Source organism: Sus scrofa, chromosome 10, assembly GCF_054392235.1.
Source record: "Sus scrofa isolate SSC_HxYL_T2T_F1_AM1 chromosome 10, Sscrofa_HxYL_maternal_Yorkshire_Landrace_v2.0, whole genome shotgun sequence".
Classification (NCBI taxonomy): domain Eukaryota; kingdom Metazoa; phylum Chordata; class Mammalia; order Artiodactyla; family Suidae; genus Sus; species Sus scrofa.
In genome coordinates, this window is record NC_139392.1 from 523473 (window position 1) to 551371 (window position 27899).

The 27899-nt window shown below is 42.2% G+C and overlaps 1 protein-coding gene across 50 annotated transcripts in view; it reads left to right on the top strand.

The window, feature by feature from the left end:
• KCNT2 (potassium sodium-activated channel subfamily T member 2) overlaps positions 1 to 27899 on the top strand; it is a 339459-nt gene that overhangs the window by 279373 nt on the left and 32187 nt on the right. For 36 of the 50 annotated variants that reach the window (XR_014817188.1, XR_014817189.1, XR_014817191.1 and 33 more), the window contains 4 exons: positions 7074 to 7185; positions 19174 to 19275; positions 22898 to 22981; positions 23859 to 23987. Coding sequence is in view for 33 of the 50 variants with exons in the window: in XM_084978993.1 (XP_084835119.1) it covers positions 7074 to 7185; positions 19174 to 19275; positions 22898 to 22981; positions 23859 to 23987 (427 nt within the window). In the remaining 17 variants the exon portion in view is untranslated. The remainder of the gene's footprint in view (positions 1 to 7073; positions 7186 to 19173; positions 19276 to 22897; positions 22982 to 23858; positions 23988 to 27899) is intronic. The other 14 variants (XR_014817194.1, XR_014817198.1, XR_014817193.1 and 11 more) reach the window with 2 other exon arrangements.

The window sequence follows — 27899 nt, forward strand, 5'->3', positions numbered from 1 at the left end:
GAAGGGATCGAGTCCCGTGTGTGAAGGGATCGAGTCCAGTGTGTGACGGGGATCGAGTCCCGTGTGTGAAGGGATCGAGTCCGGTGTGTGACGGGGGTCGAGTCCGGTGTGAAGGGATCGAGTCCGGTGTGTGACGGGATCGAGTCCGGTGTGTGACGGGGATCGGGTCCGGTGTGTGACGGGGATCGGGTCCGGTGTGTGACGGGGATCGAGTCCGGTGTGTGACGGGGATCGAGTCCGGTGTGTGACGGGGATCGAGTCCGGTGTGTGACGGGATCGAGTCCGGTGTGTGACGGGGATCGAGTCCGGTGTGTGACGGGATCGGGTCCGGTGTGTGACGGGGATCGAGTCCAGTGTGTGACGGGATCGAGTCCGGTGTGTGACGGGGATCGGGTCCGGTGTGTGACGGGGATCGAGTCCGGTGTGTGACGGGGATCGGGTCCAGTGTGTGACGGGATCGGGTCCCGTGTGTGACGGGGATCGAGTCCGGTGTGTGACGGGATCGGGTCCCGTGTGTGACGGGGATCGAGTCCGGTGTGTGACGGGATCGGGTCCGGTGTGTGACGGGGATCGAGTCCGGTGTGTGACGGGATCGAGTCCCGTGTGTGAAGGGATCGAGTCCTGTGTGTGACGGGATCGAGTCCCGTGTGTGAAGGGATGCCTCCTGCTGGAACTGGGAACTCAGCCTTCGTTGCAAAGATGGAGCAGGTGGGTGTGGAGATGCGCAGAGCGCACCACACGGGGGCAGCAGATCCACGGCTCTGAAGGAAGACACACTCTCTGGGACCTGGGACAGAGCCAGGGGCGGCTCCGACAGAGGCTGCAGTGGGAATCAGCAGCCAGACTCTCCGCTGCTTTAGAGAGCATTTTAGTAACTTGTCCTTCTTTAAGAGGGACAGGGAATGGCTGAAAGATTGAGACCTTGAAGATTCTGTTTCGCTACGGCGTGGAGCGCGGTCCGAGGGAACGAGAGTGGGTGGCAGCCGACCGGTTGGAAGCCTTGGGCTCTGCCAGGACGGCAGGCGCCCGAGCGTCCAGGGCGAAGGAAGACTAAAGAAGGGGCGTGGCCCCTGGGGCGCAGGGCAGGGAACCCACCGGTAACCGCGGGGATGCGGGTTCGATCCCTGGCCTCGTCGGGGGTGAGGGAGCTGCGGGGTAGTCACAGACGGGCTCGGGCCCCGCGTTGCTGCAACTCAGCTTTGACCCCGAGCCTGGAGTTTGAAATAGAGTAAATGGGAGGTTTTTCATCTTTGTATTGGTTAACATCCTGGGCAGATCAAAATGATTAGATGGATTAATTCAGCAGACAAGTGTTCCATAGACATTTAACACGGTTATACTTACATCCCTGAGTCAGAACCCGAGGTAATTGTAGAAAATTGTTACATAGAACGAAATACATTTTCTCCAGTTATTATATTCCTTAAGGATGATCCTAGTACCTAGGGACAAGAGACTTAATTATGTCATTTTATTTCTAAAATGTTATACATTCAAAATGCATTTAGGTCATATGAAGGCCCAGAAATAGATTTACAGTCTTAGTATTTTAAAGGCATATAATTAAATCTAGTAGACAATCAAATATGTAATTATAAAGTATTGTGACTGAATACAAGTAATACTTTATAGATGTGAAGGACATAGCAGTAAAATAGTTCATTATTTAAGTATTATTTGGTTCCAGTTTCTTCACTAGGTGGCAGACTTAGACAGTGAATTAAGTTTTGCAGTTTAACATAAATGGTGTAGGTTCATTTTACATAGAACAGAAATGGCACGTCCCATAAATTTTGTTGTCCTATCTAATTTCAGTTCTAGAAATCACCTAAATACAATGACTAGATCACTCAATCATATATTATCACTGACTCTTCTAAGACCTCAAGTGTATCTAGCTACCTATATATCTATATTTCTATTTGATGTAATTTTTAGAAAAGGATTATAAACAAAAGAAATCATGTAATCTCAAATTTATCTAAAGTTACAAAAATAGCATATATGGAAGGCAAAAGCCGTGTCTCTCAGAGAAAATAAAAATAAAAATGAGATACATTTTTCATTTGTTTACAGCTAGGTTTTCTCAGAGATTCCTCCTCTTGGCAGTTCTCTGGTGGCTCAGCTGGATATGGATCCAGAGTTGTCACTACTGCTGTTTGGTCACCTGGGTTCGACCCCTGGCCCTGGAACTTCCACATACTGAGGTGGTGCCAGAACAGAAAGAGAGAAATTTCTCCTCTGGCGCTGTGTCTCCGTGCCTTCCTGGATGTGCCTTACAAGCTCTCCATGCACGAGCATCTTAAAGCTGCTTAATTTGTGGCCCGTTCACTTAGCCACGTTTATCATCCTTAGAAAGATATGTACAGCTTCGTAATTCATGCATTATTTTTGCAGTTTCTTCTTCAAGATCACAGAGGCTAATCTAAAGTAGAAATTTCACGTTTTATTTCTTTTTATCTCCTGGAGACCAGAGCCTTCGAATAGCAATACTTGATATTTATTTGATGCATTAGATATTAAATATTGTCCCCAGTAAATTGAAAGAGCAATAATGAAGTTATGATTGAACAACTACTATTTAGGTATAGTTAGAGAAGCAGAGCTTGCAAAAGAATAAAATAGAGTTGACTTGTAATATCTAAAAGTCCAACATGTTCCTAGATATTCTTAATAACTTCCTACTTTAGTTGGTATTTATTTCCTTTCTCACTTACCTGTTTATTAGAATGGGAGGGGTAGGGCTGTTGTTCTAGAACCCGTGTGCTTGGCTGTGACCCAGACTCTGCTACCTACTAGACTATTACCTGGAGCATGTTGTCTGGTCTCTGGCTGTCGGTACTTGAGTTTCATCATCTGTAAGCTACTAATTGCAAGTAATTCATAGAGTAGTTTTGGAATTTGGAGACATGACAAGTGACTCTGGATTTCCTACTGAGTTGGGAACTACTGAGATCTGGAGAGGCCAGGCAGGTGGACGTCCAGATGTTAGGCAGGATTAGGTAGCGCTGGTCCCTGGTAACAGTGGGACTCTGATCAGAGGCCATGCAAGGTAACCACTGGATTCGTCCTGTAGGGCTGAGCTCACTTCATGGCTTGGCTCAGACCAGCACAAACCGGAAGATGCTGAAAAGGCAAAGTCGGGCAAACCACACGCCCTCACCTCCCTCCAGGAAAGAGGGGGTGCAGGTGGGACACAGGACAAGGAAATCCCTACCTGAGGTTCTGAAGGTTATGTGAATTAATATATGGAAAGTTCTAAGCATAATCCTCTTTAAATTTTTGGTATGATCAGTTTGGGGACCTTTTTTTAAACCTTCCAAAAGACAAAAAATAGAAAAGAAAGACAGAAAGAAAACCCTTAGGTCAATTTATTTACCTTTTTAGAAGCACAGGTTGTGAATATGGGGTTCCTTCTCTAAATGGGACTATCTGCTTTATCTTAGTCCATGTTGCTGCTGATATTTATTCATTTTAGTTTCTGTTGTGACAGATGATTGAATAGTGCTGTGACAGGCCATATCACGGTAAATATCTTGAGTGGCATTGTTGTCATAAATATTTCTTAAATGAATACTTTTGAAACGTCCAGATGGTATGAAATTTGTCAGTTGGTGGCATTTTCTAGGCTTACCAGATGGAGTTGTACCGGCCCAAAAGTCAATTGATTTTTTTTCCCATCAGGCCACTGCTCTAATTTTTCAAAAGTTTCTGAAAAGATGAGCTTTAATTTATCAAACGTCAGAGTTCCTGTTGCGGCTCAGTAGGTTAAGGACCTGACCTTGTCTCTGTGAGGATGTGGGTATGATCCCTGGCCTCTCTCAGGGGGTTAAGTGTTCAAGGATCCAGCGTTGCCACAAGCTGCAGCATAGGTCACAGACATGGCTTGGATCTGACATGGCTGTGGCTGTGGCTATGGCGTAGGCTGGCAGCTCTGGCTCTGATTTGACCCCTAGCCCAGAAACTTCCATATGCCACAGGTGCAGCCATAAAAAGAAAAAAAAAAAGTGCTATCTTTGGTGGCTTTTAAGCAAGAAGAGAAGAGCTAAAACTCACGAGGAATACATATTATATAGTGTTTCTCTATTAAGTAATCTAGTTAAATTACTTACCCTCTTCATCAAGTTTCAATCCACTAAACCAAAAACAAACAAAATAAGAACTGAGTGATTTGTTTATTATAACAAGGAATTATCAAAGAAGTTGATAATGGTGCATTGCTAGGCACATGGAGGGGAATTTTGCCTCTCTGGCTGCCATACTTTAGTAGGAGAGCTGAGGCATGGATGAAACCAACCAGGGTTAGTGAAAGACACAATGTATTTGTTTTTCACTCTCTGACTTATTTCACTCAGTATGAGAGTCTCTCCTTCTGTCCATGTTGCCAGAAATGATGTTCGTTATTTTGTTCCTTTTTATGGCTGAGTAGTATTCCATTGTATATATGTACTAAGTCTTGATCCATTCATCTGTCATGGGCATTTAGGTTGTTTCCATGTCTTGGCTATTGTGAATAGTGCTGCAATGAACATGGAGTGGAATCTAAAATATGGCACAAATGATCCTATCGACAAAACAGAAACAGATCGCAGACATGGAGAGATTTGTGGTTGCCAGGGGGGAGGGGGACGGAGTGGGTTGGAAGGGAAGTTTGGGGTTGGTGGATACAAACTGCAACGTTTGGAATGGATGAGCAATAGGCTCCTACTGTACAGCCCAGGGAACTGTGTGTGATTGGATCACTTTGCTGTACAACAGAAATTGAAGAAACATTGTAAATCAACCATGCTTTAATAAAAAAAAAATCTATTATGCTAAAAAAAAAAAAAGAGAGACACAATGTAATAAGCAGCAGAAACCAAATGCCAGATAGGCATTGTGGATTATGCTTTTAGGCAAAGTTAAAACTTCATATCCATGAGATTTAATAGGAATTTGATAGGAAATCTCAATGAGATTTCAAAATACAGAGATTGAGGAGGGAAGAAAGTGCATTTCGAGCAGAAATAGCAACAGTAGGAAAAAAAAGAAAGAAAAGCTAAGAAAATAGTAATACCACCACAGTTAAGGAACAGTACCTGTTCTGTATCAGGCATGATGCGAAGCCCTTTCACAAACCCCCTCTTTAAGCTTCACGACACCTCTCCTGTAGAAAAGCCGAGATTTAGTATTTCCTTAGCCAGCTCAAGGTATCAGAAACAAGACAAGCTGTCTTGTAAACAGTGGTCAAGTGCTTAAATAAAATTATGTTTTTAACGATAAAAATCGACAAAGGAAATTATGGCGTGATGGTTCTTTGTTATTTCAATCTAACTTATTACTGTTTACCTTTTGTGCCTAAAGTACAATAATATTTGCTCTCAAAATGGAGAGGAGGCCATATGACACGGGCTCTATTTCCTCCTCTAAAGAGTGGGTTTCACGAAACATCTGAGGGTATCAGAGCTTTTGAAGGCTTTGATTAGGTAAGCCTCAAACACTAGCCCTTGAGTGTAACCAAGAGGGCATACAGTTTTCACAGATGCCTCTGAAGGAAAGCGTTTGTAAGACCTTTCTGGGGAGTTCCCACTATGGCACAGTGGGATGGATGACCTCTCCGCAGGCCCAGGATGCAGGTTTGATTCCCGGCCCTGCCCAGTGGCTTAAAGGACACGTTGTGTAGGCTCAGATCTGATCCCTGGCCCAGAATGTGCCAGATGAACTCCATATGCCCCCGGGCGGCAACGAACAAGCAAGCAAGCAAGCAAACAAGCAAAAAACCTTTCGGTGTCTTAACCGAGAGAGTGATTCAGCCCCACGGAAAGCGACCTGAGGGCCTCTCAGGCTGGGAAGCAACCCCGGTGGGGCTTCTAAACCCACAGGCAGGCTGTCCCTCCCCGGGAGAAGGGAGACGTCCTGGCGCATCGTGCATCAGCCGTAGGAAGTCGGGAAGCCATGAATCCGTCTGTCCTGCTGGAGTTCAGAGGCAGGGCTCCCCCTCACAGGACGTGTTTTCCCCTGTAAGACACCAGGTCAAACACTCAGTGAACGTGGATGGCAGTGGCGTCACTCCTGGGCCAGGCAGATAGTGAAACGAGGTACCTGGGGAAGCTGATCTGTTTCTGAGCCACCAACTGGATGTTTTGAGTGCGCGTGTTCCAGGCAGCTCTGGTGCCTGAGTGCCAGGTGTGGGTTCAGCCTACTGGTAGGCATCTGAAGTGAGTTTAAATAGCTGGGTTTAAAGACAGACATATTGTGTGGAACACAAAGCTGATTATCATATGAAGTGTTACCACAGAGAATCACAAAATGTTTGAAAGAGGAGAACCAGCACCGATGTGCAGGTAACAGCCAAGGGTCAGAGCCGCACCCACAGCAACAGGAGAAGCCCTGGCTGTGGTTTTACCTTGCCCCCCCCACCTTTTTCTGGGGAAATAATCGTGTGTGTGTGTGTGTGTGTGTGTGTGTGTGTGTGTGTACCGTGTGTACTTTTGAGAGAAGGACGTAAGTGGGAAGAATGCTCTTGCAAAACTCTGGGGCAAGTGGAAATTCTTGGGATCCTTCTAGAACAACACTATCCGTTGAGCCTTGGCCTCAGCTCATTACAATGAGTTGCTAATTCGGTTAAAATATTTGCTCCTCTCAGAAGCCCATTGTCGCAAGATTTGACATTTAAGAGCACGTCGTGCGAGAGCAGGGAGCCACACACAGGAGGTTGCCGTTGTGGACAGTAGACTCATCATGGGGAATTTTTCCCAGTCAGCACGTTCATTCATATTACAACTTTCTATTTCAACTGATTTAAGAGGTAACTTCTTAAATCAGCTCTACGAATTTGTAGAGAGAACATGCCTAATAAAAGCCACCTTACTGAATTTATTTTTCTTATGGTGCTAAAGTGTTGGTTAAAATATTCTTGGGAAATCGCATTTGATTTTTCTTGCTTTGTACAGAACAGTGTATGTGCACGTCCTGCTCTTATAATTGCATGTCCTCTTATGCCTGTGGCTAGGAATCACTCGCTCGTAAATACGCTGTTGTAAAAATACCATCTTGGACTGTTAGTGTAATGCACATGTTTCTTTGAAATGTAGGTTGTTTTCCAGTCTCAGTATTATCACAGAGCTCACCCACCCAGCCAACATGAGATTCATGCAATTCAGAGCCAAAGACTGTTACTCTCTTGCTCTTTCAAAGCTGGAAAAGGTAAGACTCCACATTATTTAGTTCCTTGCATTTAAACTTGTGGGTTGGAAGAATAACTCTGGAAATGTCTCCATATAAAAAGAAAGGCCATGAACAAGTAAGAAATAAAAATACGGTTTTGAATCTCTCTTTGGGGCTTAATATCTTAATTTATAATTTTTTAAAGGGTGTATTGATGCATTTGAACCAGTTAATCACAAGGGAACGTGACAGAGAGGTCTTGTTCTGTCATCATAAATCATACATTGAAACATGATCTATGAAAGGATTAATTGCAACCAGAATGAATATACGCACAATGTCAATTATTGATAATATCGCAAGTACTGTGTTGAGAGATCTGTATTTACATAGGACTTCGCAGTTTTCAAAAACCATTCAAGTCTTAGAAAACTTGTGGGCTTTGATGAATGTCAGATCTCAAACGAAATAATAGGAGACGCCATCTGAGACAAAGCCAAGTTTATTGCTGACGTAAGAAAGGGAGCCGTGACCTTTAGGAGAGCTTTGACACAGCCTCGGGGGAGGGGGGTGGCGAAGTTTATTAAGAACTGGATATTTTATTTCATGAGGCTCTTTCAAGGTGGGAGCTTATTGGGATTGGCAAAGGGTGGAAAGAATGCTAAACAGAGACAGTGGCCTTGCAAAGTGATGTTATGTGGACAGAAAGCTGTGGTCTCCTTCTCAGTGTCCAGGCTGAGTGTGGGGGTAAACAGATTTTGTATTCAAGGTGCACTTGACACTAGTTTACTGGGAAAATTTGATGTGAGAGGAAAAACCCAATCTTAGATGTGCGAACATGTGTTAAAACACACCGTCTTCATTGTTTGTAACGAGAGAGATAAGGCTGCCTTACCTTTTATTTATTTATTTGGCTGTTTTTTGTTTTTTTTCTCTCACTCATTTTATTTTGCTTACCTGTTATGCCAGATGCTGTCCTGACTCCTGGGTGACACACGGTTGAGTGAGGTCATCTCTGTACCTGGTGTGTTGATTTCCATCTTCAAAGCTGGTCGCTCGCATTATGTAGTATCAGCAGTAAGAGTAGAGCCTGACCACTGCCCGCGATAGTCGCAGTTAGACTGTTGTTAGGCAGCACTTTCAGAGGAGGAAACTGAGTTTAAGACGGGTTCAGGAACTTTTTTTTTAAGATCGTATAGCTGTCAACGCTGTTGAACCCAAGTTCGTGTGACCCATGCACAGCGAGACCAGCCTGAAAGTTCGGAGTCTAGAGTGGAGGGAGGTTTATTGCAAAGCCAACCAAGGAGAAAGGAACGACTTGTACCTTAAAGACCTGAAATCTCTGACAGTTTTCTGGGAAGACTTTATAGGCAAAATGGGGGGTGGGGGGTAGGGAGAGGGTTGAGGATGTGTAACCCTCCTCTGATTGGTTGGTGGTGAGGTAATAGGGTGGATGGAAATCCAGGAATCTCAAAACATCAGCCTTCTGGTTCCATCCAGTCTGGAGTCCAGGAGCTTGTCCTCAGCCTGAAGTTACCCTCCTTCACCAGGGTGAGGGCCTTAGTTGCCATAGCAATCAGAGGTATATATCAATATGTATCAAATTGTTAGACACATTCCCCCAGTGAAGAACCAGGACCAGACCCCATCTCTGCACTGTTCTTTCTTTTCTTTTCTTTTTTAAATTGAATTGAACTATAGTTGAAGTATAATATTATATAAGTTAAAGGTATACAATACAGTGATTCAAAATTTTTAAAGGTTATATAAACTGGTGAATATAACAAAAAAGAAGCAGACCCAGATAGAGAGAACAAACTCACAGTTCCCGGTGGGGAGAAAGAAATGGTCGGAGCAGCATAGGATTGGGGGATTAGGAGGTATAAACTAGCAGGTGTAAAATTAGCATGGAGTTCCCGTCATGACTCAGAAGAAATGAATCCGGCTGGTATCCATGAGGGTGTGAGTTCAATCCCTGGCCCCACTTAGTGGGTTAAGGATCGGGTGTTGCCATGAGCTGTGGTGCAGGTTGCAGACCCAGCTCGGATCCTATGTTTCTATGGCTGTGGCACAGGCTGGCAGCTGTAGCTCTGATTCAGCCCCTAGTTTGGGAACTTCCATATGCCAAGGGTGTGGCCTAAAAAAAAAAAGGGAAGAAGAATATATTGTTCAACACGGGGACTATAGGCAAGATTTTACAGTAACTGAATTGAACACTATTGTTTCTCTTTGAATTCCCTCGGTCCCCTCATTAGTAACTGTTTGAATCTGCCCTTTGGAACTCAAGAGAGGTCTAAAAGACTGGAGGAAAAAAAAAAAAAACCCAAAAACAGGGTCCTGCTCGGTTTCAGCAAATCAGTGCCGAAGAGACACTTCAGCCGTTAATGTTCAGAAAATGCCCTTCTGTCCCCTGCTTTAAGGACACGGAAAGGGCGCGGTCACAGCCAAATGGCTGAGCATCCTCCCCCCGCCAGGGATTAGGAATCCGCTGGAGCCCTGCTGACCAGGAAGGTCTGTTCTTCAGGACAGGGGAGGGTCACCTCTCGGAGGAGCAGCCTCTGCAGTCAGATGAGGCCGTGGCTCTGCCACGTTCTCGGGGTGGAACCTGAGAAATCGTTTACACATTCGCAGTCTTGGGGTTCCTCTCTGGAAGGCAGTGGTAACAGCTAAGCAATGGGGTCATTGCAAAGATCGTAGCACGTAATTTATACACTGTTTAGCCTGGTTTTGGTGTTGCCGTCAGTACTCACATAGATCTTCCTAAAGCATCGTTATAAATTACTCTTGTTGACATCATATTAATAAATTTCTATTGTGTGTATTCAGTTTTATTTCGGGTCAGTTGATATAATAAGGTCACAATAGTGGAAGATATTTTCCATCCTGGCGAATGTGTCTGTCGTTATTGTTGTGTGTCTATTGATCGCATTAGGGGAAGGGAAAAACAAATGAGATCATGTGCTCTGTTGGGGAATTAATTAAAAATAAACTCTTCTGCCAGCCTAGAAGTCCTCTTCACAAATGTAGAAAAGTTTTGCTTGAATAAGCATTGAACCAGACTGATAGGCATCTCAGTAGATCCACCAAAGAGATTGCAGAGACAGAAAGACATCTCATCCACTCATGTGGCAGGTGGATATAGCCACGTACATGCATGTTCGTTGTCTTGACCCAAAGGAAAATTCAAATGTCTTGTCTCTTTGCAGCAAGCAAGAAGTTAGGACTTGGGGGCAGACACCTAGGCTAAACTCCCGAAGAGAGAGACAGTATTTATGTTGACATTTCAAAAAGATAGTTCCAAGCCCCATAAGAAGTACATTCCTGGGCCGAAAGCTGGCTAGAGGTTTGTCTGGTTTCGCATCCTCCTCAAAGAGACATGGCAAAGATTTACAACTGCATGTTTTCTAAAGGAAACCATTTAGGAAAAGAAGGGAAAGGAGGGAGTTTTCTTTCTTTTTTTGATATCAAGAAAGTTAGTTCATATCATTTGGATCTTACTTACCCTTACATCTTCTAGATATTTTCCAAGAAAAATTAAAAAAATGAGTATTTTTTTAAAATATAACCTACATATTAGAAATAGAGGCGTTATGGGAAAGTGGAATGAAAACAAATGGTTTGACCTCTCTACAAAACCAAAACAGACTCACAGACATAGAGGACAGACTAGTGGTGCCAAGGGGCTGTGGGGAGGGAGAGGGATGGACTGGGAACTTGGGGTTAGTAGATGCAAACTCTTCTATTTGGAATGGATAAGCAATTCCGTCCTACTGCACAGCACAGGGACCTATACCCAGTCTCTTGGGATAGACCTTGATGGAAAGGAATATGAACAAGAACTTGTAGGCGGTCCCTGCAGTGGAGTAAGGGTACAGCGTAGTCGCTGCTGTGCCACAGGTTTAATCCCTGGCCCCAGAACTTTTGTGTGCTGTGGGTGTGGCCAACAATTAAATTAAATTAAAAAGAATGTGTCTCTTTAAATGTGTAACTGAGTCATGTTGTACAGCAGAAATTGGCACAATACGGTAAAACAAGTATACTTCAAAAAAAACTAAAAAATAAACCCAATGGTTTGGGTGTTATAAAACCATGGAAAATCCTTTTTAAATTAACTTGTTCTCATCTTTATCCATTGAAATAGGATTTGTTGCATAGAATGTTTTTATATTGTTTTGCTATTATGGGTTAAAAAAAAAAGATGCATTGGAGTCCAAATTTCCACTACTTCAAAAGGTGACCTTATTTGAAGAAAGGGTTTTTACAGAAGGAATTGGGTTAAAGAAGTCACTAGGGTGGGCCCCAATCCAGCAGGACTGGCACTCTTGTAAACAGGGTAAATCTAGACACAGAGTCAGGTCCACTCAAAGGGAAGACGGTCAGCCTCCAGCCAAGGAGAGAGGCCTGGAACAGCTCTTTCACTTACAGTCTTCGGAAGGAGCGAGGGTTGCCAACATCTTGATTTCCAGCTTCCAGTATCCAGAACTGCGAGGCAATCCACTTCGGTTGTTTAACCAATCCGTTTATGGTACTTTCATATGGCAGCCCTAGCAATCTAATACATGCGCCATCAAGTATGGTAGCTGTTTCTTTCTTTCCTTCCTTCTTTCTTTTCCTTTCTTTCTTTTTCTTTCTTCCTTCCTTCCTTCCTTCCTTTCTTTCTTTCTTTCTTTCTTTCTTTCTTTCTTTCTTTCTTTCTTTCTTTCTTTCCTTCTTTCTTTCTTCCTCCCTTCCTTCCTTTCTTCCTTTCTTTCCTTCTGTCTTTCTTTTTTATCTTTTTAGGGCTGCACCTGCAGCATATGGAAGTTCCTAGGCTAGGGGTTGAACTGGAGCTGTAGCTGCCTGTCTATGCCACAGCCACAGCAACTCAGATCCAAGCCCCATCTGTGACCTACATCTCAGCTCACAGCAACACCGGATCCTTAACCCACTGAGTGAGGCCAGGGATCAAACCCACATCCTCATGGGCACTAGTCGGGTTTGTTACCACTGAGCCTTAGTGGGAACTCCTGTTCATTTCTAATCAATGCTTTTTATTACTTATGTGTATTCAGCTAGCTTATGGCTGAAAGTAATTATCTCCCTAGATTTGTATTCTAAAGACAGGGAAATAATTTTAAGATTAGGACACTGATTTTTGTTTCCAGTATTCAAATAAATGTGATTTCTATGAATTTTACTTTCTGAAGTGGAAAACTTAAGACCCTGTTGGTGTAAGGAGATGATATAAATTTGTAAAGTGAATCGTTTGTAAGAAAGAATGAGTCTGAAAAGGAGCAGATGCTTTCAGCTCTGACCAGTTAATTGCCATGGCCTATGATACCAGATTTTCCAAATTTAAAAGAAGTCAGAAATTTAGACTTTTATGTTAAGTGTTGAAAACTTGTTAAACATACCTTTTTAATTTTGTTTTACTTTTGTATTATACTTGATTTACAATGTTGTGCCAATTCCTGCTGTACAGCAAAGTGACCCAGTCATGTATAAATAATATATGTATTTATATACACATACACATATATACATTCTTTTTCTCGTATTATTTTCTATCAAGTTCTATAAAACTTGTTAAACTTTAGTAACTACGCAGGCTGAAACTGCTCTGTAGTTCAGATTTGAACCATTCACTGTCAATGTGTAACTTCTAGCCTATATGTTGCTTTTTGAGATCCTGAGAATTTGGAAGTAAGATTTGAGGGCTGTTTGTGAACTAGGGTAGGGAGGGGGAGAAAGACAGAGGAAAAGAGGGAAAAAAAGACAAAAGACATTGTGTCAAACACTGTAAAAAGTCACGAAGGATGAATGGTGAGAAAAGACACTGGATTTGGGGATTATAATATTGTAGTGTGGTTGGGTCCGGGCAGAAGAGTGAAGACAAGTAGAAGAATTATAATTGAGAAAGTAGGGGATAGAAACCATTAATTTATGCCAATAAAACTCTTGATTTTTTTGCACCTCCCACACTGTTCTGCTAAGTCCAGCAATTTTATCATCTCATCCCATATGGCAATGGATGGACACAGTTTAAAGAAAACACAGTTTCTGCCAGAAACAAATTCCTTCCAACAAAAGCATATGTTCGTGATAACAAACCCAGTGGAAGGGATAGTAAGACCAGGCGTGTTAAAGAGTCTGGGATCTTTTAATAATGATCTAGACGGCTCAGATGCCTTCTAGGTACTTTTATTTATTTTTTTTTAATTTTTAATTTTTAATTTTTTGTCCTTTTAGGGCCATACCATCGCATATGGAGGTTCCCAGGCTAGAGGTCAAATCAGAGCGGTAGTAGCCACCGGTCTATGCCACAGCCACGCCAGACCCAAGCCACATCTGTGGTCTATACTGCAGCTCCCAGCAACACCAGATCCTTGACCCACTGAGTGACGCCAGGGATCACAGCTTCATCCTCACGGATGCTGGTCAGATTGATTTCTGCGGAGCCACATCAGGAACTCCTGGGTATTTTTAGATGAGTGATTGTTAGGAAAACACAAAATCGTCATTGAAACTTAGTTGAATCCAAAGTTCAGCTAAAGAAGGATATAAGGTGTGTCTGAAGAAAAAGTACTATGATATATGTTTGTACCGGAATCCATCATAGAAGGATTTCTTACTGTATTCTGTAAAACACAATAGTGAAAAGAAATACTAAAGTTAGTGAACTTTGCATGTAACAAACCTGGTGGGGTTTCCGTCCTCAAAAATAAAGAATCGAGGTGAGGAGAGAGGGTATTAAGTGACCCTCAAATTGTTGGTTTCCTCTTCGGGTGACCATTATAAACTTCATGCAACAGGTTTTCTTTCGATGTAAGCAGCTACTATAAGTAAAAGAAAGAACGAGTTCATGCATTTGTTCAATAAAACTTCGTTGTGTACCAGGTATTGTGTTAGGCAGTGTTTCTGAAACAGAAAGGGAAAGCGTGGTTTCTGTCCTCTTGAAACTCAGTGGTCGACTTCAGACAGCCAGGTAGCTGATAAAAAATAAACAGGGAATGACATATTGCAGAAGAGCTGTCAAGTCATAACAGGGTTATATTCAAAGGTACCTGGGAAAGGCCTACTTTAAATAAGATGTAAAGAAAGGTGTCTCTGGGGAAATAATGTGTGAGCTGTAATGATAACACCAGACTAGCCCAGTTTAAAAAAAATAGGAACTGGCGTTACAAGAAGAAAACAAGCACAGAGAAGTCCTTAAGCGCTGCATGATTTGGCATGTTTGAAGAATTTATGATAATAGAAGCGAGTATTTATTAGGTGCTTCCTATACATAACACTGTTCGATGCCTGATCTTGTTCATTTGTTATGTTGACTAGGGAATATCACCATCAGTATGAACCCCATTTCACAGATGGTGAAACTGAGGAATGGAGAGCTTAAGTAACTTGTACAAGATCATCTGATCTCAAGTGGCAACACTCAACTAGAACCTTGTATGTGGGTCTAGAGTCTAAGCTCCAAACCACTGTTGGTTGTACTGTCTCTTAAATCCGAATTTGTAGGAATTGGACAATTCTACTAGCCTTGCAACTCAAGTCCACGTTGACCTGTGGTCTGTTCTCCTTCCGCAGTCCCTTCTTTGCAGAAGGGTGCCGTCAGCCACCCAGCTCTCCAGAAGCTTGGGCACTGTGCTCAACTTCTCTCATGTTCCTAGTTCAGTCAGTAATCCCCTCGACTTTAATGTCTGATGTCTAGATATATTTGGAGAAGGTCTGTTTCTGTCAACCTCACTTCTCACTAGCATCGCTGCATTAACACTCTGCTTGACTTGCTCAGCTGCTCCACCCCGGCCACCTCTCCACTTCCAGGCCGTTCTCCTTATTATCGTCAGACTAAGCAGTCTGGAAGCAGAATCATGTCACCCCTCCTAGGCTTCCCGTCGTGGCTCAGCAGAAATGAATCGGACTAGTATCCATGAGGATGCAGGTTCAATCCCCGGCCCCTCGCAGTGGGTTAAGGATCTGGTGTTGCCACGAGCTACAGTGTGGACTGCCACCGTGGCTTGGATCTGGCATTGCTGTGGCTGTGGCATAGGCTGGCAACTGTAGCTCCGCTTCGACCCCTCGCCTGGGAACTTCCATGCTTTAATTTTTCTCAATGCATTAAAAGTACAATGAAGAATATTTAACATGGCTTCAAAATGGGGTAATTGTATATCCTGTTTTTCATAGGACTGTCCCAATTCACACCACTGCTTTTCAGTAATTCTTGATAGCATCCCCTTTCCTTTCAAGTGCCCTGGAACTTTACTATCTAAACTCATGGTTCCTGTTCCAGTCTCCTTTCTGGTCTTTTCCTCCAATGCATTCTCTCACACTTAGGGCTGTGTTCGTACAGAATTTCTTCTAGGGCATTCCTGTTGGGGCTCAGCGGGTTACGAACCCAGCTAGCATCTGTGAGGTCCGATCCCTGGCCTCGCTCAGTGGGATAAGGATCTGGCATTACTGCAAGCTGTGGTTTAGGTCACAGATGTGGCTCAGATCCCGTGTGTCTGTGGCTGTGGCTGTGGTGTAGGCTGGCAGCTTCAGCTCTGATTCGACCTTAGCCTGGGAATGTCCATGTGCCACAAGTGAGGCCAAAAAAAAGTAAAATTGCTTCTAATTCTTCAAGTCTTCTAAGCTTTACTCCTCTCCAGCTTCTAGCACATGCTGGACCTTTTGCTTATCACTTTCTTCTTATCATTCACCTTCCCAACTTTTCTGTCTAATTCCTACTTCTATTTTGGGTCTCAGCTTAGACACCACTTCTAATTCAGCTTTGTCATCAGCAAGGGAACAAGCTGCCCTTTCTGCCTGTTACCGAGGTGTCTCCTCTAGTTTTCTTATACACACACCGCAGGGTTTTGCCTATGTTTGTTGTTGACCTCACTCACTACTGGTGAGTTCTGTGGGCAAGGAAAGTACCTGTGTTTGTTTACTGCTGCCTAGCTCACACTCAACTCAAAACAATTCTGCATTAGCGGAATTCACGAGTTCTGTGCAGGAATTCTGTGACCCTGACACTGAGGGTAATGCCGTCCACAGACTGTGCGCATGGATTTGTTACTTGTTAAGTGATGAATTGCATGAGTGAATGAATGAGTTTGTGTTTGATTGGGACCTTTAATAATGAATGATCTATAACATGGTACTTCACAGTGGGGTTCAGATGTGTGTAGGTGGGAAGAAAGGTCGTTTTCTTCCGTGTAAGCTCTGAAGGTGAAATAATACTTCTGTATTTGGGAAACCCAGTGTGTGAACGGAACCAAATTTTGTTCAACTAAATGTGCTTTGTAAGGTAACTTAACTGAAGTATCTGTCTAAATGTAGGCTTGTAATAAAAGAGGACATTTAAAATAGTGGTTTTGCTCCATCATAAATGACTAGTATTGGGGAAAAAAAAAACGAAAAAAAAATAGTGGTTAAACCTTTATTAAAGTTAGAGAACAAGCGGCTGCATTTAGGGTATGTGTTTTTTTCCATCAGTAAATCGCTCAGCAGGGACCATTTGGGTGAAAGAAAACACTGTATGTCAAAGGTCACCCTGTCTCTGATGCACTGAGCTTGCAACAGACTCAGGTTTGTTTGCCAGGACATTCTTAGGACAATCTCTTTTCATGAAGATGTGTTGCCTTTTCGCAGAAGCCCTGCTTTTGTGTTCTCCAGACGTGTGTTCTTTAGGGAAGTCTGAATCTTAGGGTAAGCTGACCTTAGACATGTGAACCAAACATTGCACTATTGAAATTGTTTCTAAGACAAATCGGCAGCATCGTGTTGGATGACTGGGAGTTGCAAAAGACCGGAGGTTGGAAAATTAGCAGTAGATTTAAGCCCCAGCAAGTATTGTAACGGTAGGGTGAAGAAGAGGGAATAATTCTGAGGTAGTTGTAAGGATAAAGGAAGGAGTTTGGAAATTTGATGGATGGGTTGAGGAGAAGGATGTGGAGGTGGTTGTCAGAGATTCTCCGATCGACTAGTGAGTAGCTTTGACTCTGATTGACTAGTTAGAAGATTACTCAGCATGATGAGAATTCATTTTAGTAAAGCAAGAGATTAAGTTTACAGAAAGATGTTCGGGGTAATCATTGTAACTGGACTTCGGGAAAGATGTGAGGGCTAACACACGGGTTTAGGAATCCTGACATGAAATGTTTAAAGCCAAAGAGCATATGGTTACACACTGAGAGGGAAAAAAAGTGAGGATGAAACCCTATTCTACTTACTAAATTGTGGCTTTGGTTGGCATTCCTCCCACTTGACTAAGAACAGTCTGGTGCCACATCTTCCTCCACTCGGAATCTGCTCCTTGCACTGGGCTCCTCTGCTGCCCATCCGTTTGGCTGTTGAGCACATTCTCCTGTCCCACCCCCCCGGCCCCCCACCCCACATCTGCATCACCTTTGCAAGCCTCCCCTGCCTCCTCCTCACCACCACGACTCTCTGAGTCTCAGTATGAACAAATTAATTCTCTGTCTAGTTCTACTGCAGCTAAGTCTGCAATCAAAGGAAAAAAAAGACCAGAAATGGATTTTTAAAAATGTAAGGGACGAGGCAAAAATGCCAGAGAGTGAAGGTGTACTCTTCTGTGTGTCCCAGTCCCCTTGTTAGAGGAGTAAGCAGTGGAGAGAGAAGATGCTCCTTGGCTCGGAAGATCCCGGTCAGATAGTAGAGGCTGGCCCTCGTGTTCTGGGGAGGAAGACTGTAGGGGGAGCCTGTGTGGCGCCCACAGTCTTGCTGTCTCCCAGCCAGCCCGCCTGACAAAGGCTGGATTTCACATTCTCAGGGTCTCAGCACTTTGTTCTGACTCCTTGATTTCACTTGGGCTGAAGATACGATGCTCTTGTCACGCCTTGTCCCTGTAACAAGGATGGCTCATTGCCATCATCTCCAAACCACCTGCAGAGGTTGTCAAACTAAGCATATTGACACCCGGGCTAATAAACGAGATCGCGCGTTGTGCTGTGATGACACAGACGCGAACCGGGGCCCCCTTGCCTATCGTCCCTTCTCCTGCATCTCAGGTGAGGGCGTCCTGATAGTCTGGACGACCTTGGATGTGGTGGAAAACTCCTCTTGCTCCTTGAAAGGTTTGATGCTGAGCCCCAACCTCATCTCTTTGTCCAGGGAATGTCCAGGAGTCCAGACGCTCCAACACCGTCACCCCGACCAGCAGCAGCCCTTGCTCCAGCTCCTTCTGGGAACAGTACTCCCTGCACCCGTTCTTAAAAGGGGGAAATGGGAGATTTCCCTTCCCTGGAGATCTCCCAAATTTGCCTCACTAGAAACAGGGGCTTCCCTTCATTGCCTCAGAGGAGGAGGGCTGCTCTTTGTGTTTGCTTAGCCATACCTGTCTTTCCTATTAAAGGGAAGTTGGTAACAAAAGAGCAGTTTTGAGATGACTGCTCACATACAAGCTGTTGAGGAATTCCTTCATTTATTAATGGGAAAGAACAGCAACAGAATTTTTCAAAAGAAACCCCTGTACACTGTGATGCATACACAAACACACACTTTATTTTTGTCATTGGCAGAAGCTTAGCTGAAGATTGTTTTGGTGGGGCTCGCACAATTTAAAAGGCTGATGGACAAATTAAAACTCAAATGACAGAGAGCTTGAAACCATGGCATGTGATGCCTCCTACCTGCTGTATTTTTTTTTTTCCTCACAAATGAGAATATCCCAACTCAGGTCTTCTAGGTGTTACGGTGCATCATGTGGCTTTAGGTTTTTTATATTCGATGGAATGATTTTATGGTGTTTGTTCCTTTACGGATGTCACTTCCAATCCGTTTCAGAAGTATGTGGAAGAGTAAATCAATGGTCAATGTTATGACGTGAGTAACCTTTCTTAACTAGTGGGTACTTTAAGAAGACTTGGTTCTGAAAAGTAAAGGGACATTAAAGATGCAAGTAAAAGTGAAGTAATGACACATTCCTAGCTAAGAACCGTATAATGAAAATGTCTCTTCACATACGTTAGGAACGTGTAACTGAGCAGAAAAGCGTAAAATCGAGGATGCTTACAGATTTTTCTTTTTCAAATCTCTGAACAGAAAGAGAGAGAGCGAGGTTCTAATTTGGCCTTTATGTTCCGACTGCCTTTTGCTGCTGGGCGGGTGTTTAGTATCAGCATGCTGGATACACTTCTTTACCAGGTATGCGGGGGTTGCTTGTTTCTCTCTCAAATGTTGATTTTATACTTTGCTTTTATTTTATCAAATAAATAATGCAGAGAGTGCGCAGTATTTCTTATGGAGCTGGTAAATTAAAACTGACTCTGGAAGTCACCCAGTATTTTATTACATGTATTCAATGACAAATGTGCCAATGAAATACATCGTGAGAAAAAAATAGTTTTCAGGATAATCTATGAAATAATTTTAGGCATTCTTTGACACCAGTGTCCTACATTTATTGTGACATTTTAATATATTTTGTATATTATGCTAAGCATATTACCAGACTAAAAATAAAAGCTAAAAAAAGTGCTAGATTAAAAAAAAAAAAAAAAAAGCCTTCTTCCGAACACACATTTTTAGAGAAGAAGATACCAAACAGTGTCATTAAACTAGTAAACCGAGGACATTTTAAACATCTGCTAATTATTGCCGATCTTAGAAAAATGTGAGAAAGATTTTACAACTAAGATCCATGCAGTTCGTTCCTGAAAGCCAGAGTTTTACACTGTCCTTTTATCACAGCTAAGAAGTTTGTGGCAATGTTATTTTTACACGAAGATGTTTTAGTCTTTTTTTAAAAACTCTGCCAGAAACTGAACAGCTGCAATATTTCATGTACTCTGATTCAAGTAATCAGATACCTTCTACATAGATCCAGTTCAGAGAAAAAAGATATTCATAACACTTTAAGTTATTGGGTAACTTTAATCTCAAATCGAGCATCCAAGCATGTTGTCATATTTTTTGATCACATATCTTGTGTACTCCCTGCCGCGCCTGACTGAATAAACCAGTCTGGTGACGGTTAAAGCTTTTCCGGGCCGTGGGGCCAATGATGCTCACGACTGCGCCTCCAGCCGCGTCTCAAACCATCGCCTTGTGCCAGAGGAGGCCGGGATACCTCAGCCGAGTCGAAGAAACACTCCGGTTCTGCCCAAAGCTGCCAGGCACGTTATCTGGACGCTCTCAGAGCCGAGCTTGCCCTCCAAACCCCATCACCAGACACACATGCTTCCCATCTCCTAAAGAGGGGGCTCGAGGGCAGGGTTCTTCGAAGACCAGCGTCGGATCAGAAGGGATTTCTGTCAGTCGCAGTCAAGTGCTGGACGTTACTGGGCACCAGTGGTTTTCAGATATTTTAGCCACAGGATCTTATATTTTAATCAACTCAACGAAAAAGTCTTACAGTTAAGCTAAGGTGAAAAAAAAAAAAAAACCCATTCTGTAGAATTGGAAAGGAGTAGTCTTTTTTCTTTCCTTTCCTTTTTGCTTCACTCTTTTCGTTATACAAAAAGACACAGGAAATTGTATGTTTTCTGAAGTTGCTGCAGAAAGAATGAACTATGGCAGTAATTTTCAAAGCGGTAACTGCCAATTTACCCTCTCCTGACCTCACATGTGATGTTTTAGTGGTACATTTTTTCAGATAGGTACAGAGTCCTCATTTGTGTTAAAAAGGATTAGAAATTTAAGACATTTTATTCTCTACAATTATATAATAGGCTTTCTTGTATTCTTAAAATATACTAAATACAATCTAATTTTTTGATTAATGACTTAAGCCAGTTTTCTTAAGGATAAGTGCTTATATTTTATATTCAAGAGCTATTGTTGATAACTACAATCATATAGTGATCTGCTGTTGATGTAATTCTGTCCTAGATAATGCTGTATTTACTTCCCCAAGGAAAACTCTTAATAGAGGCAGTATTAATCAGAATATATGGATGGAACAAGAGCTAAGAAAGCTCAGCTAGCCAGTATTCAGAGTGAAGCCTCCTTTTCAGGCCACGCAGCCTCACTAGGCCCCACCCAGCACTTCCCTGTGGTAAATGGATCTGCGTTTGTATGATGCTTGAGTTCCTTAGGGTACTTTTTTACTTTTTAACTTACGGGAAAGATCTTTGTTGTTGTTGTTGTCTCGTTGCCCATCACACCCCACTTGAAACACAGGTGACTTTCATGCTTTTTTCTGTTTTGGCTGCACCTGCATCATGTGGAAGTTCCTGGGTCAGGGATCACTCAAGCCTCGGCAGCAGCCTGCGCCACAGCTGCGGCAGCAGTGGATGCTGTACCGGTTGCCTCGGGCTGCAGCAACCACCTCTGCAGCAACCCAAGCCACTGCAGTATGATCCTTGACCACAGAGGGAACGTCCACTTTCATATTTTTAATTGTTTTATCAATTCTTATCTCTGTAGATCTGGAAGACCAACTATTAAAAAGTGATTGCCTAAAATAACATTACGTAAATACCAAGCGAAAGACTGGAGAATCTTCTGTGATCGGATTATGTCCGATTTAATGCATGGATTTTGTGATATTAAGTGGGGCAGTCCATATTTCTGGCTCATACCTAACTCTTGTCTGCGTTCTGATGAAGTTATAGGACAGATGGCCTGTGGACAAAGACTGTGTCTGTGAAAAATGCAGTGAACATTAGCTGTCTTACCACATTTGGCTCTAAAATGATTTAATATAGTCATTTGCCAAATCTTCATTTTGCCTTCTTCTCCACGAGGACTTCCTGTTTTTCATTTTGGACAGTCAGAGTTTTAGGGTCCCGAGATCTTGTTTGACTTTCTTCTTTAGCCCATGCTGTGTTCCCAGGGACATTGAATGACGCTAAGAAGGGGTGCCTGTCACAGCGTGTTTGGGTGGCCCTAATAGGATCCTGTCCTAACTGGTTGGAGACTAACACACTTTGGAAATCAAAGTGTCGTTTCTTTGGCCTGAGAAAGGGAATTGTTATGTTTCCTTATGGTCTTTCTCACATGGAAATGCCTTGCTTTCTGAAACTAGCCTGTCGGAGAACAAACTAGCAATGGGCAAAGTAGTCTGGAGGTACTGAGTAAATGATGCAGTGACGTTTTTAAAGTCTTTGCTGTGTCAAATAACCAGGTGATTATTTAAATGTTTCACTTGTTCACACTTGACCTGAAGATCAAACTCAAGGCAGTTGTTTCATAGGATTCATGAAGTAAATTGTTCTGTGCCATGGTGAAATTCATTTGTATGGGTCGAAAATTTTTCTTTTCACTCAGAGCTGCAAATAAACTGAAGAAGTGGGATACATCCTTAAGTTAATTCTCTAACTATTAACTAGTGTTCTAACCACATGTCAGAATATATCATAGGTGTTAGCAAATAAAATATTCTCATAATGATACCTAAAACTAACCCATTAGTTTATAAATATTAGAAATGTATTCTACTAGCATAAAGTTTAATCTTAATCCAAAAAACCAAAAAAAGTACTTGAAATATTTCATTGCAAATGTGAGTTACCTCAATTTTTTAAATATTCTCTTTTATTTCAGCTTATAATTTTTGGTTATTAAAAATATAAAAATGTTTTCATTGTGTCTAATAGCATGCAGGATATCATGGAAAATAACCCTTTGCCATACTTCTTCATGGACTGCTTAACTGTCTATGTGTACCTGGGACACTGACAAGATTGATATTTATTTCTTTTTTTCTGGAGGCTTAATGGCTTATTGCAAAAAATAATCTTTAAGCTGTGGTAAGCTGTTCCCATTCACAGTTACTCTACCTATTTCCTACGCCTAATAAATGCACCTTTTGTTTCTGTTGCAGTCCTTTGTGAAGGATTATATGATTTCTATCACCAGACTCCTGCTGGGATTGGACACGACACCCGGATCGGGGTTTCTTTGCTCCGTAAGTTGGTCATCTCTGGGATAGAAGAGGATTCTGAGAGGCAGTTTTGAATCCGGCTTTAATGTATTTTGTCATTTACTTATTTATTTTCTAGTGTGTGTGCTCAAAGAATAGCATCCTGGTTTTTAATTCCTTAAAGAAATTCGAGGGAAAACATTATTTAAATTGACAGTCCTGAAAGTAGCTGTTCTGTACGAGATGCAGAGCAAGGGGCCCTGTTCTAGCGGGCGTTTGAGATTAACCTTGTCTGGCACAGAGTGTTGTCCTGCCGGGAAACAGCGGTCCTGCTGTTTAACCCGTTTGCTGTGTAAATGCCTGTGCTTCCAAGGGTGTGTAATGAAGTGACTCGCTGGCGGTCCAAGGGCGTGGTGGGCAGAGCGGGACCAGCACTTGCGCCTTCTGTCTGCGGGCCCTGTGCTGCTTTGCCACACATCCTTCTCAGCAGGGAGCTGTTCGAGCTTCGGATCGACCGTTCTCTGTGAGACCGCAGTGCCCTTTGCACGTTCAGGTGTGTAACACCCGCAGACCCTGTCCCCTGAATTCCAGCAGCAGCCTCTAGCTGCTGCAGCGTTCAACCGAGTCTTCCCAGGCTCCCCAGTGTGCCCAGTCGGGTCCCCATGGGACTGCCTACAAACGTGGAACTAAAACAGGGCCTTGCTGCCGCAAATGGAGCGGTTGCTTTCTTATGTTTGGATGAACCCCAGGGATGAGTCTTAAATGGAACACGGTAAATAACCTGAATACACGGATAAGCACTTAGGAAATGTCACTTTGAGGTTTCACAGAGCAGGAACGTCTACCTTTAAGGAATGAAAAACAACCCCTGGGGGTTTTATTTCTTAAAAAGTTGGTAGTAAATGATTCATATGCGTTACAGATGAAGGTCACGGAGGATGACTTGTGGATCAGAACTTACGCCAGACTTTATCAGAAGCTGTGCTCTTCCACCGGGGATGTTCCCATTGGGATCTACAGGACCGAATCGCAAAAGCTCGCAACATCTGAGGTTTGGAAATAGCAAAATCTTCCTCTGTTAATGTTTACTCTGATTGAACACAGCCATTCCGAAACCTAGAAACTTTCTTTCTGAAGTATGTCATAGGAAGTGGAAAAGAATGCTCTCTGAACATGTAGTAACGATTTTCAGAAAAAAAAAAGAAAAAAAAACTTAACTGTTCCAGTAAACTGTGTCAAAGGAATTTCATAAAAGAAGTATGCTAGAGTTTGTGGACTTTGGGCTCTGAATGCCTTTTATAGGTTTTCAGGAAGTAGCTTAATTCTAAGTAACCTTCTGACACATAAGAAAAGCTCCTCGGGCAGCAATTTAGCCTGATGTCACCTTGAACTCCGTATATTAGCATTTGGAAAGAAGGAAACAAAGATGAGTTAGGAAGCATGAAACTCAAATTTTTTTGATAGATTGTGGACCATTCCGAAGCCAGGAAAAAAACTCCAGTAGCAGTGCCAAAACCTTCCAGAGAAGAGCTCAGTAATTTTAAAAGCACACTAGAGCCTATTAAAATGCAACAGAATTTCTGATGGCTGCATACCACCAAAAACATATCCACATTTTAATTTGGTCACACTATATGATTCTAATTTATGATTTGTATTCATGAATTTTTTTTTCTCCAGATACCTCATAGTTTTTCAAAATTTTGGTTAGCCAAGTCTTTTTTTTTTTTTTCTTTTTCTTTTTTGGTCTTTTGAAAAATTACCTCCACTATGAGGTTCAGATCAATTTACTTGCATTTTAATAGTCATGTAATCATGACACCAACTTGTGATTGAAATCAGTGTATGGAAAAGAAGCGCTTCATAGGCAGCGTAAAGATGATGGGATAGGTTTTTGTTTTCTTGATGCAATTCATAGTTTGACACTCAAGGAAGTGATTTCGAGGCCAGTGGAAAATAGTCCAGTTTTTCCGAGGTGCTCTCTGCCGCTTTAGGTGCTGAAAGGAGTTTTGCTGCCATCTCTGCTGCTGAATCTGTGTATCCTTGGCTGTGGTCCCTGGGGTTCACACCCCAAAGAACAAGACCACACTGGAAACCCAGGGATGACTGAAGGCAGAAACGGACCAGACCGTTGGATGCGCAACATCACTGGCCAGATAGGCCCACATTTTTAAGAATACTGCGTCCAAAAAATTATTTGATTAAAGGTTCAGAAAAAAAAGCTTTCCCATGTAAGCAATTAACCACTTCTTAGTCGAACTTGACAAGTACCAAGAAGATTTCCACCCAGGGGAATACTTCCCTGGATTTATTTTATTACATATGGACTTCATGGATTTGAACATAGTAAAGTTTGCCCTCGGTCAAGTTCGTATCCCCGTCAGTCATTTGTGTTGCAAAGGGACTTTGTCGTGTGCTATTTTACAGTATAGACAAGAAAAGGATATTCGAGTATTTGTGCTGTAATCAAGGAGCATTAAACATTCCATTTTGGTCAGTTCTTCCCATCACAGATCAGCACAATGTTTATAAATCCCCAAACCTCTAGCTTATATTAAAAAACACACATCCTTGGGAAGATAAAAGGTTCCTGGATGAAATCATACCTGCTGTCTTCCTAAACTGAATTTAATTCATCCTTTGGCACACATTTTTATTTAAATTTTATATTCTACCTATTGTAGGCAAAAAGAAGCAATTTAAATAAAGATTAAAAATAGGGCCTTATAGCACTTTTACAGCAAAATATATTAATAGAGGCAAAGAAACTAACATTACTTTATATCTAAAATTAACTGATTGCTACAGTTGAACTGGAATCCTACTTTTATTTTTCTGGCAAATAAGGCAAAAATAGAACTGTCGAGTTATGTAATAATTGTAGTTGACACACAAAAGAATGTAAGTTCATCTAGAGAAAGATTTATTATTCCTGATCAGTCTTAAAAGGAGTATATGTTTCTTTATTAAAGAGATTTAATATTTAGAGATATTTAAGAGATAGATAATGTGATAATATTATCTACCTTTAATTATAGTTTTGCAAGATGTGGAAGTATCAATAAAGTGAATATCCCTTAAGTCAATCTTTTATTTCTTTTAAAAAAGAGGATAGCAATTAAATATTAACTTAGTAAAGACGCAGAGTTTTGTGCAAAGAGGAAAACATTTTCTTTTTCCTCATCATGTAAAAACACAAAGTGGAGCTAATGAAATAAAAGACTGGGTTATACATCCCACCATCTCTCTCAAATAACAAATGGTTCAAGAAAACTCAAGGGCTGAAATTCAAATAATTTATCATTGTCTAAAATGCCAGTTTTCTCTTACTTTGATTAAAGACAGACACCAGATTTCTAGAGGGAGAAATTTCATTCAGAAATTAGAATGGGGGAGTTCCCGTCATGGCTCAGTGGTTAAAGAACCTGACTAGCATCCCTGAGGATACAGGTTCAATCCCTGGCCTCGTTCAGTGGGTTAAGGGTCCGGTGTTGCTGTGGCTGTGGCGTAGGCTGGCAGCTGTAGCTCCAGTTTGACCCGGTAGGCCGGGAATCTCCATATGCCGTGGTTGTGGCCCTAAAAAGCGGAAAAAAAAAAAAAAAAAAAGAATGGAAGCTTCTGATGTCTTCTTTCTTAGGTGGTTCAAAGGCCCCCATTCTTCCCGACAGTTCCCATAGCTGGCTGATGTCCCTTATCCCACGCTGGCTGTTGGAAGGCTTGTTGTATGACCAGGGTACAAGGATGGTCTTTGGACCGGACACATTCTAGGCAACAGAATCACACTGAATGCAGAGAGCCACGTGCAATGGTCCATTCTCTGTCCATCTTCAGCCGTAGATTTAAGAGTCTTCCCTGGGGCATTGGACCCTGCCTAGTGAAAGGTCAGTGATAGAAACAGACACGGGAGGTTCTCCAGTTCAATAATTTTGTCAGGGGACCATGAAACTAACAATAAAAATAACTAACCCAGAGCTTTCAATCAACTTGTTAGCCCTATACTCAGTATAGGAAGACAAATAAAAATTGCCAATTTCAGGAAATAGGATGAAATAGAGATTCCAAAATAAACAAAGGTAGAAAAAAATGGGAAAGACAGAGGGAACAGACAGTATAAAACAAAATATAATAAAGGCTTCTGCACCTATGTACCCAAGAGAAACGAAAGTATATCCACACGAAGACTTGCGTGGGAATTTTCTTAATAGCATTGTTCATAATAGCCCCAGATTAGAAACAACCTAAATATACTTCAACTACTGAAGAGATAAGCAAGATGGGGTATAGCCGTACAATGGAGTAGTATTCAGCAATAAAAAGAAACAAAGTCATTTTATGTGCTGCAACTTAGATGAACCTCGAAAACATTATATCAAATGAGAGAATGCAGACACAGAGACGTGTATTGTACGAGTTCAGGTGTGTCGGAAAAGGAGAATGGATGCAGACAGAAAGTAGATTAGGTAGAAGAGATTGTTGATTTCTCTTCCTCCAGAGTGAGAAGCCAATAGATAGAAGTAGAAACTGAAGAAAATGAAGACAGTCACAATCAGGGAAGTTATATAGGAACAGAAGGACGAGGTCTGACGCATCAGTGAAGAGGCAGAAGCAGACAGGTCCTTTGAGAGAGCACTAAAAGAGGACTATGCTGGGAGCTGCTGTTTTTCAAACAAATCACAACATTTTCTGACTACTTAAACTATGTAGATATAACTGATGAAAACAACCTGTAGATTTACAGCCATGAAATTCATGATCAGGTGCACCCATTCATCATTTATTCAGTTTATACTTTTAAATATTAAATTCTATTCTACTCCATGAAGAATTTTTAATTTGGGAGTTGCCATTGTGGCGCAGTGGAAACGAATCCCACTAGTAGTATCCATGAGGATGTGGGTTCGACCCTGGCCCTGCTCAGTGGGCTAAGGATCTGGTGTTGCTGTCAGCTGTGTTGTAGTTTGCA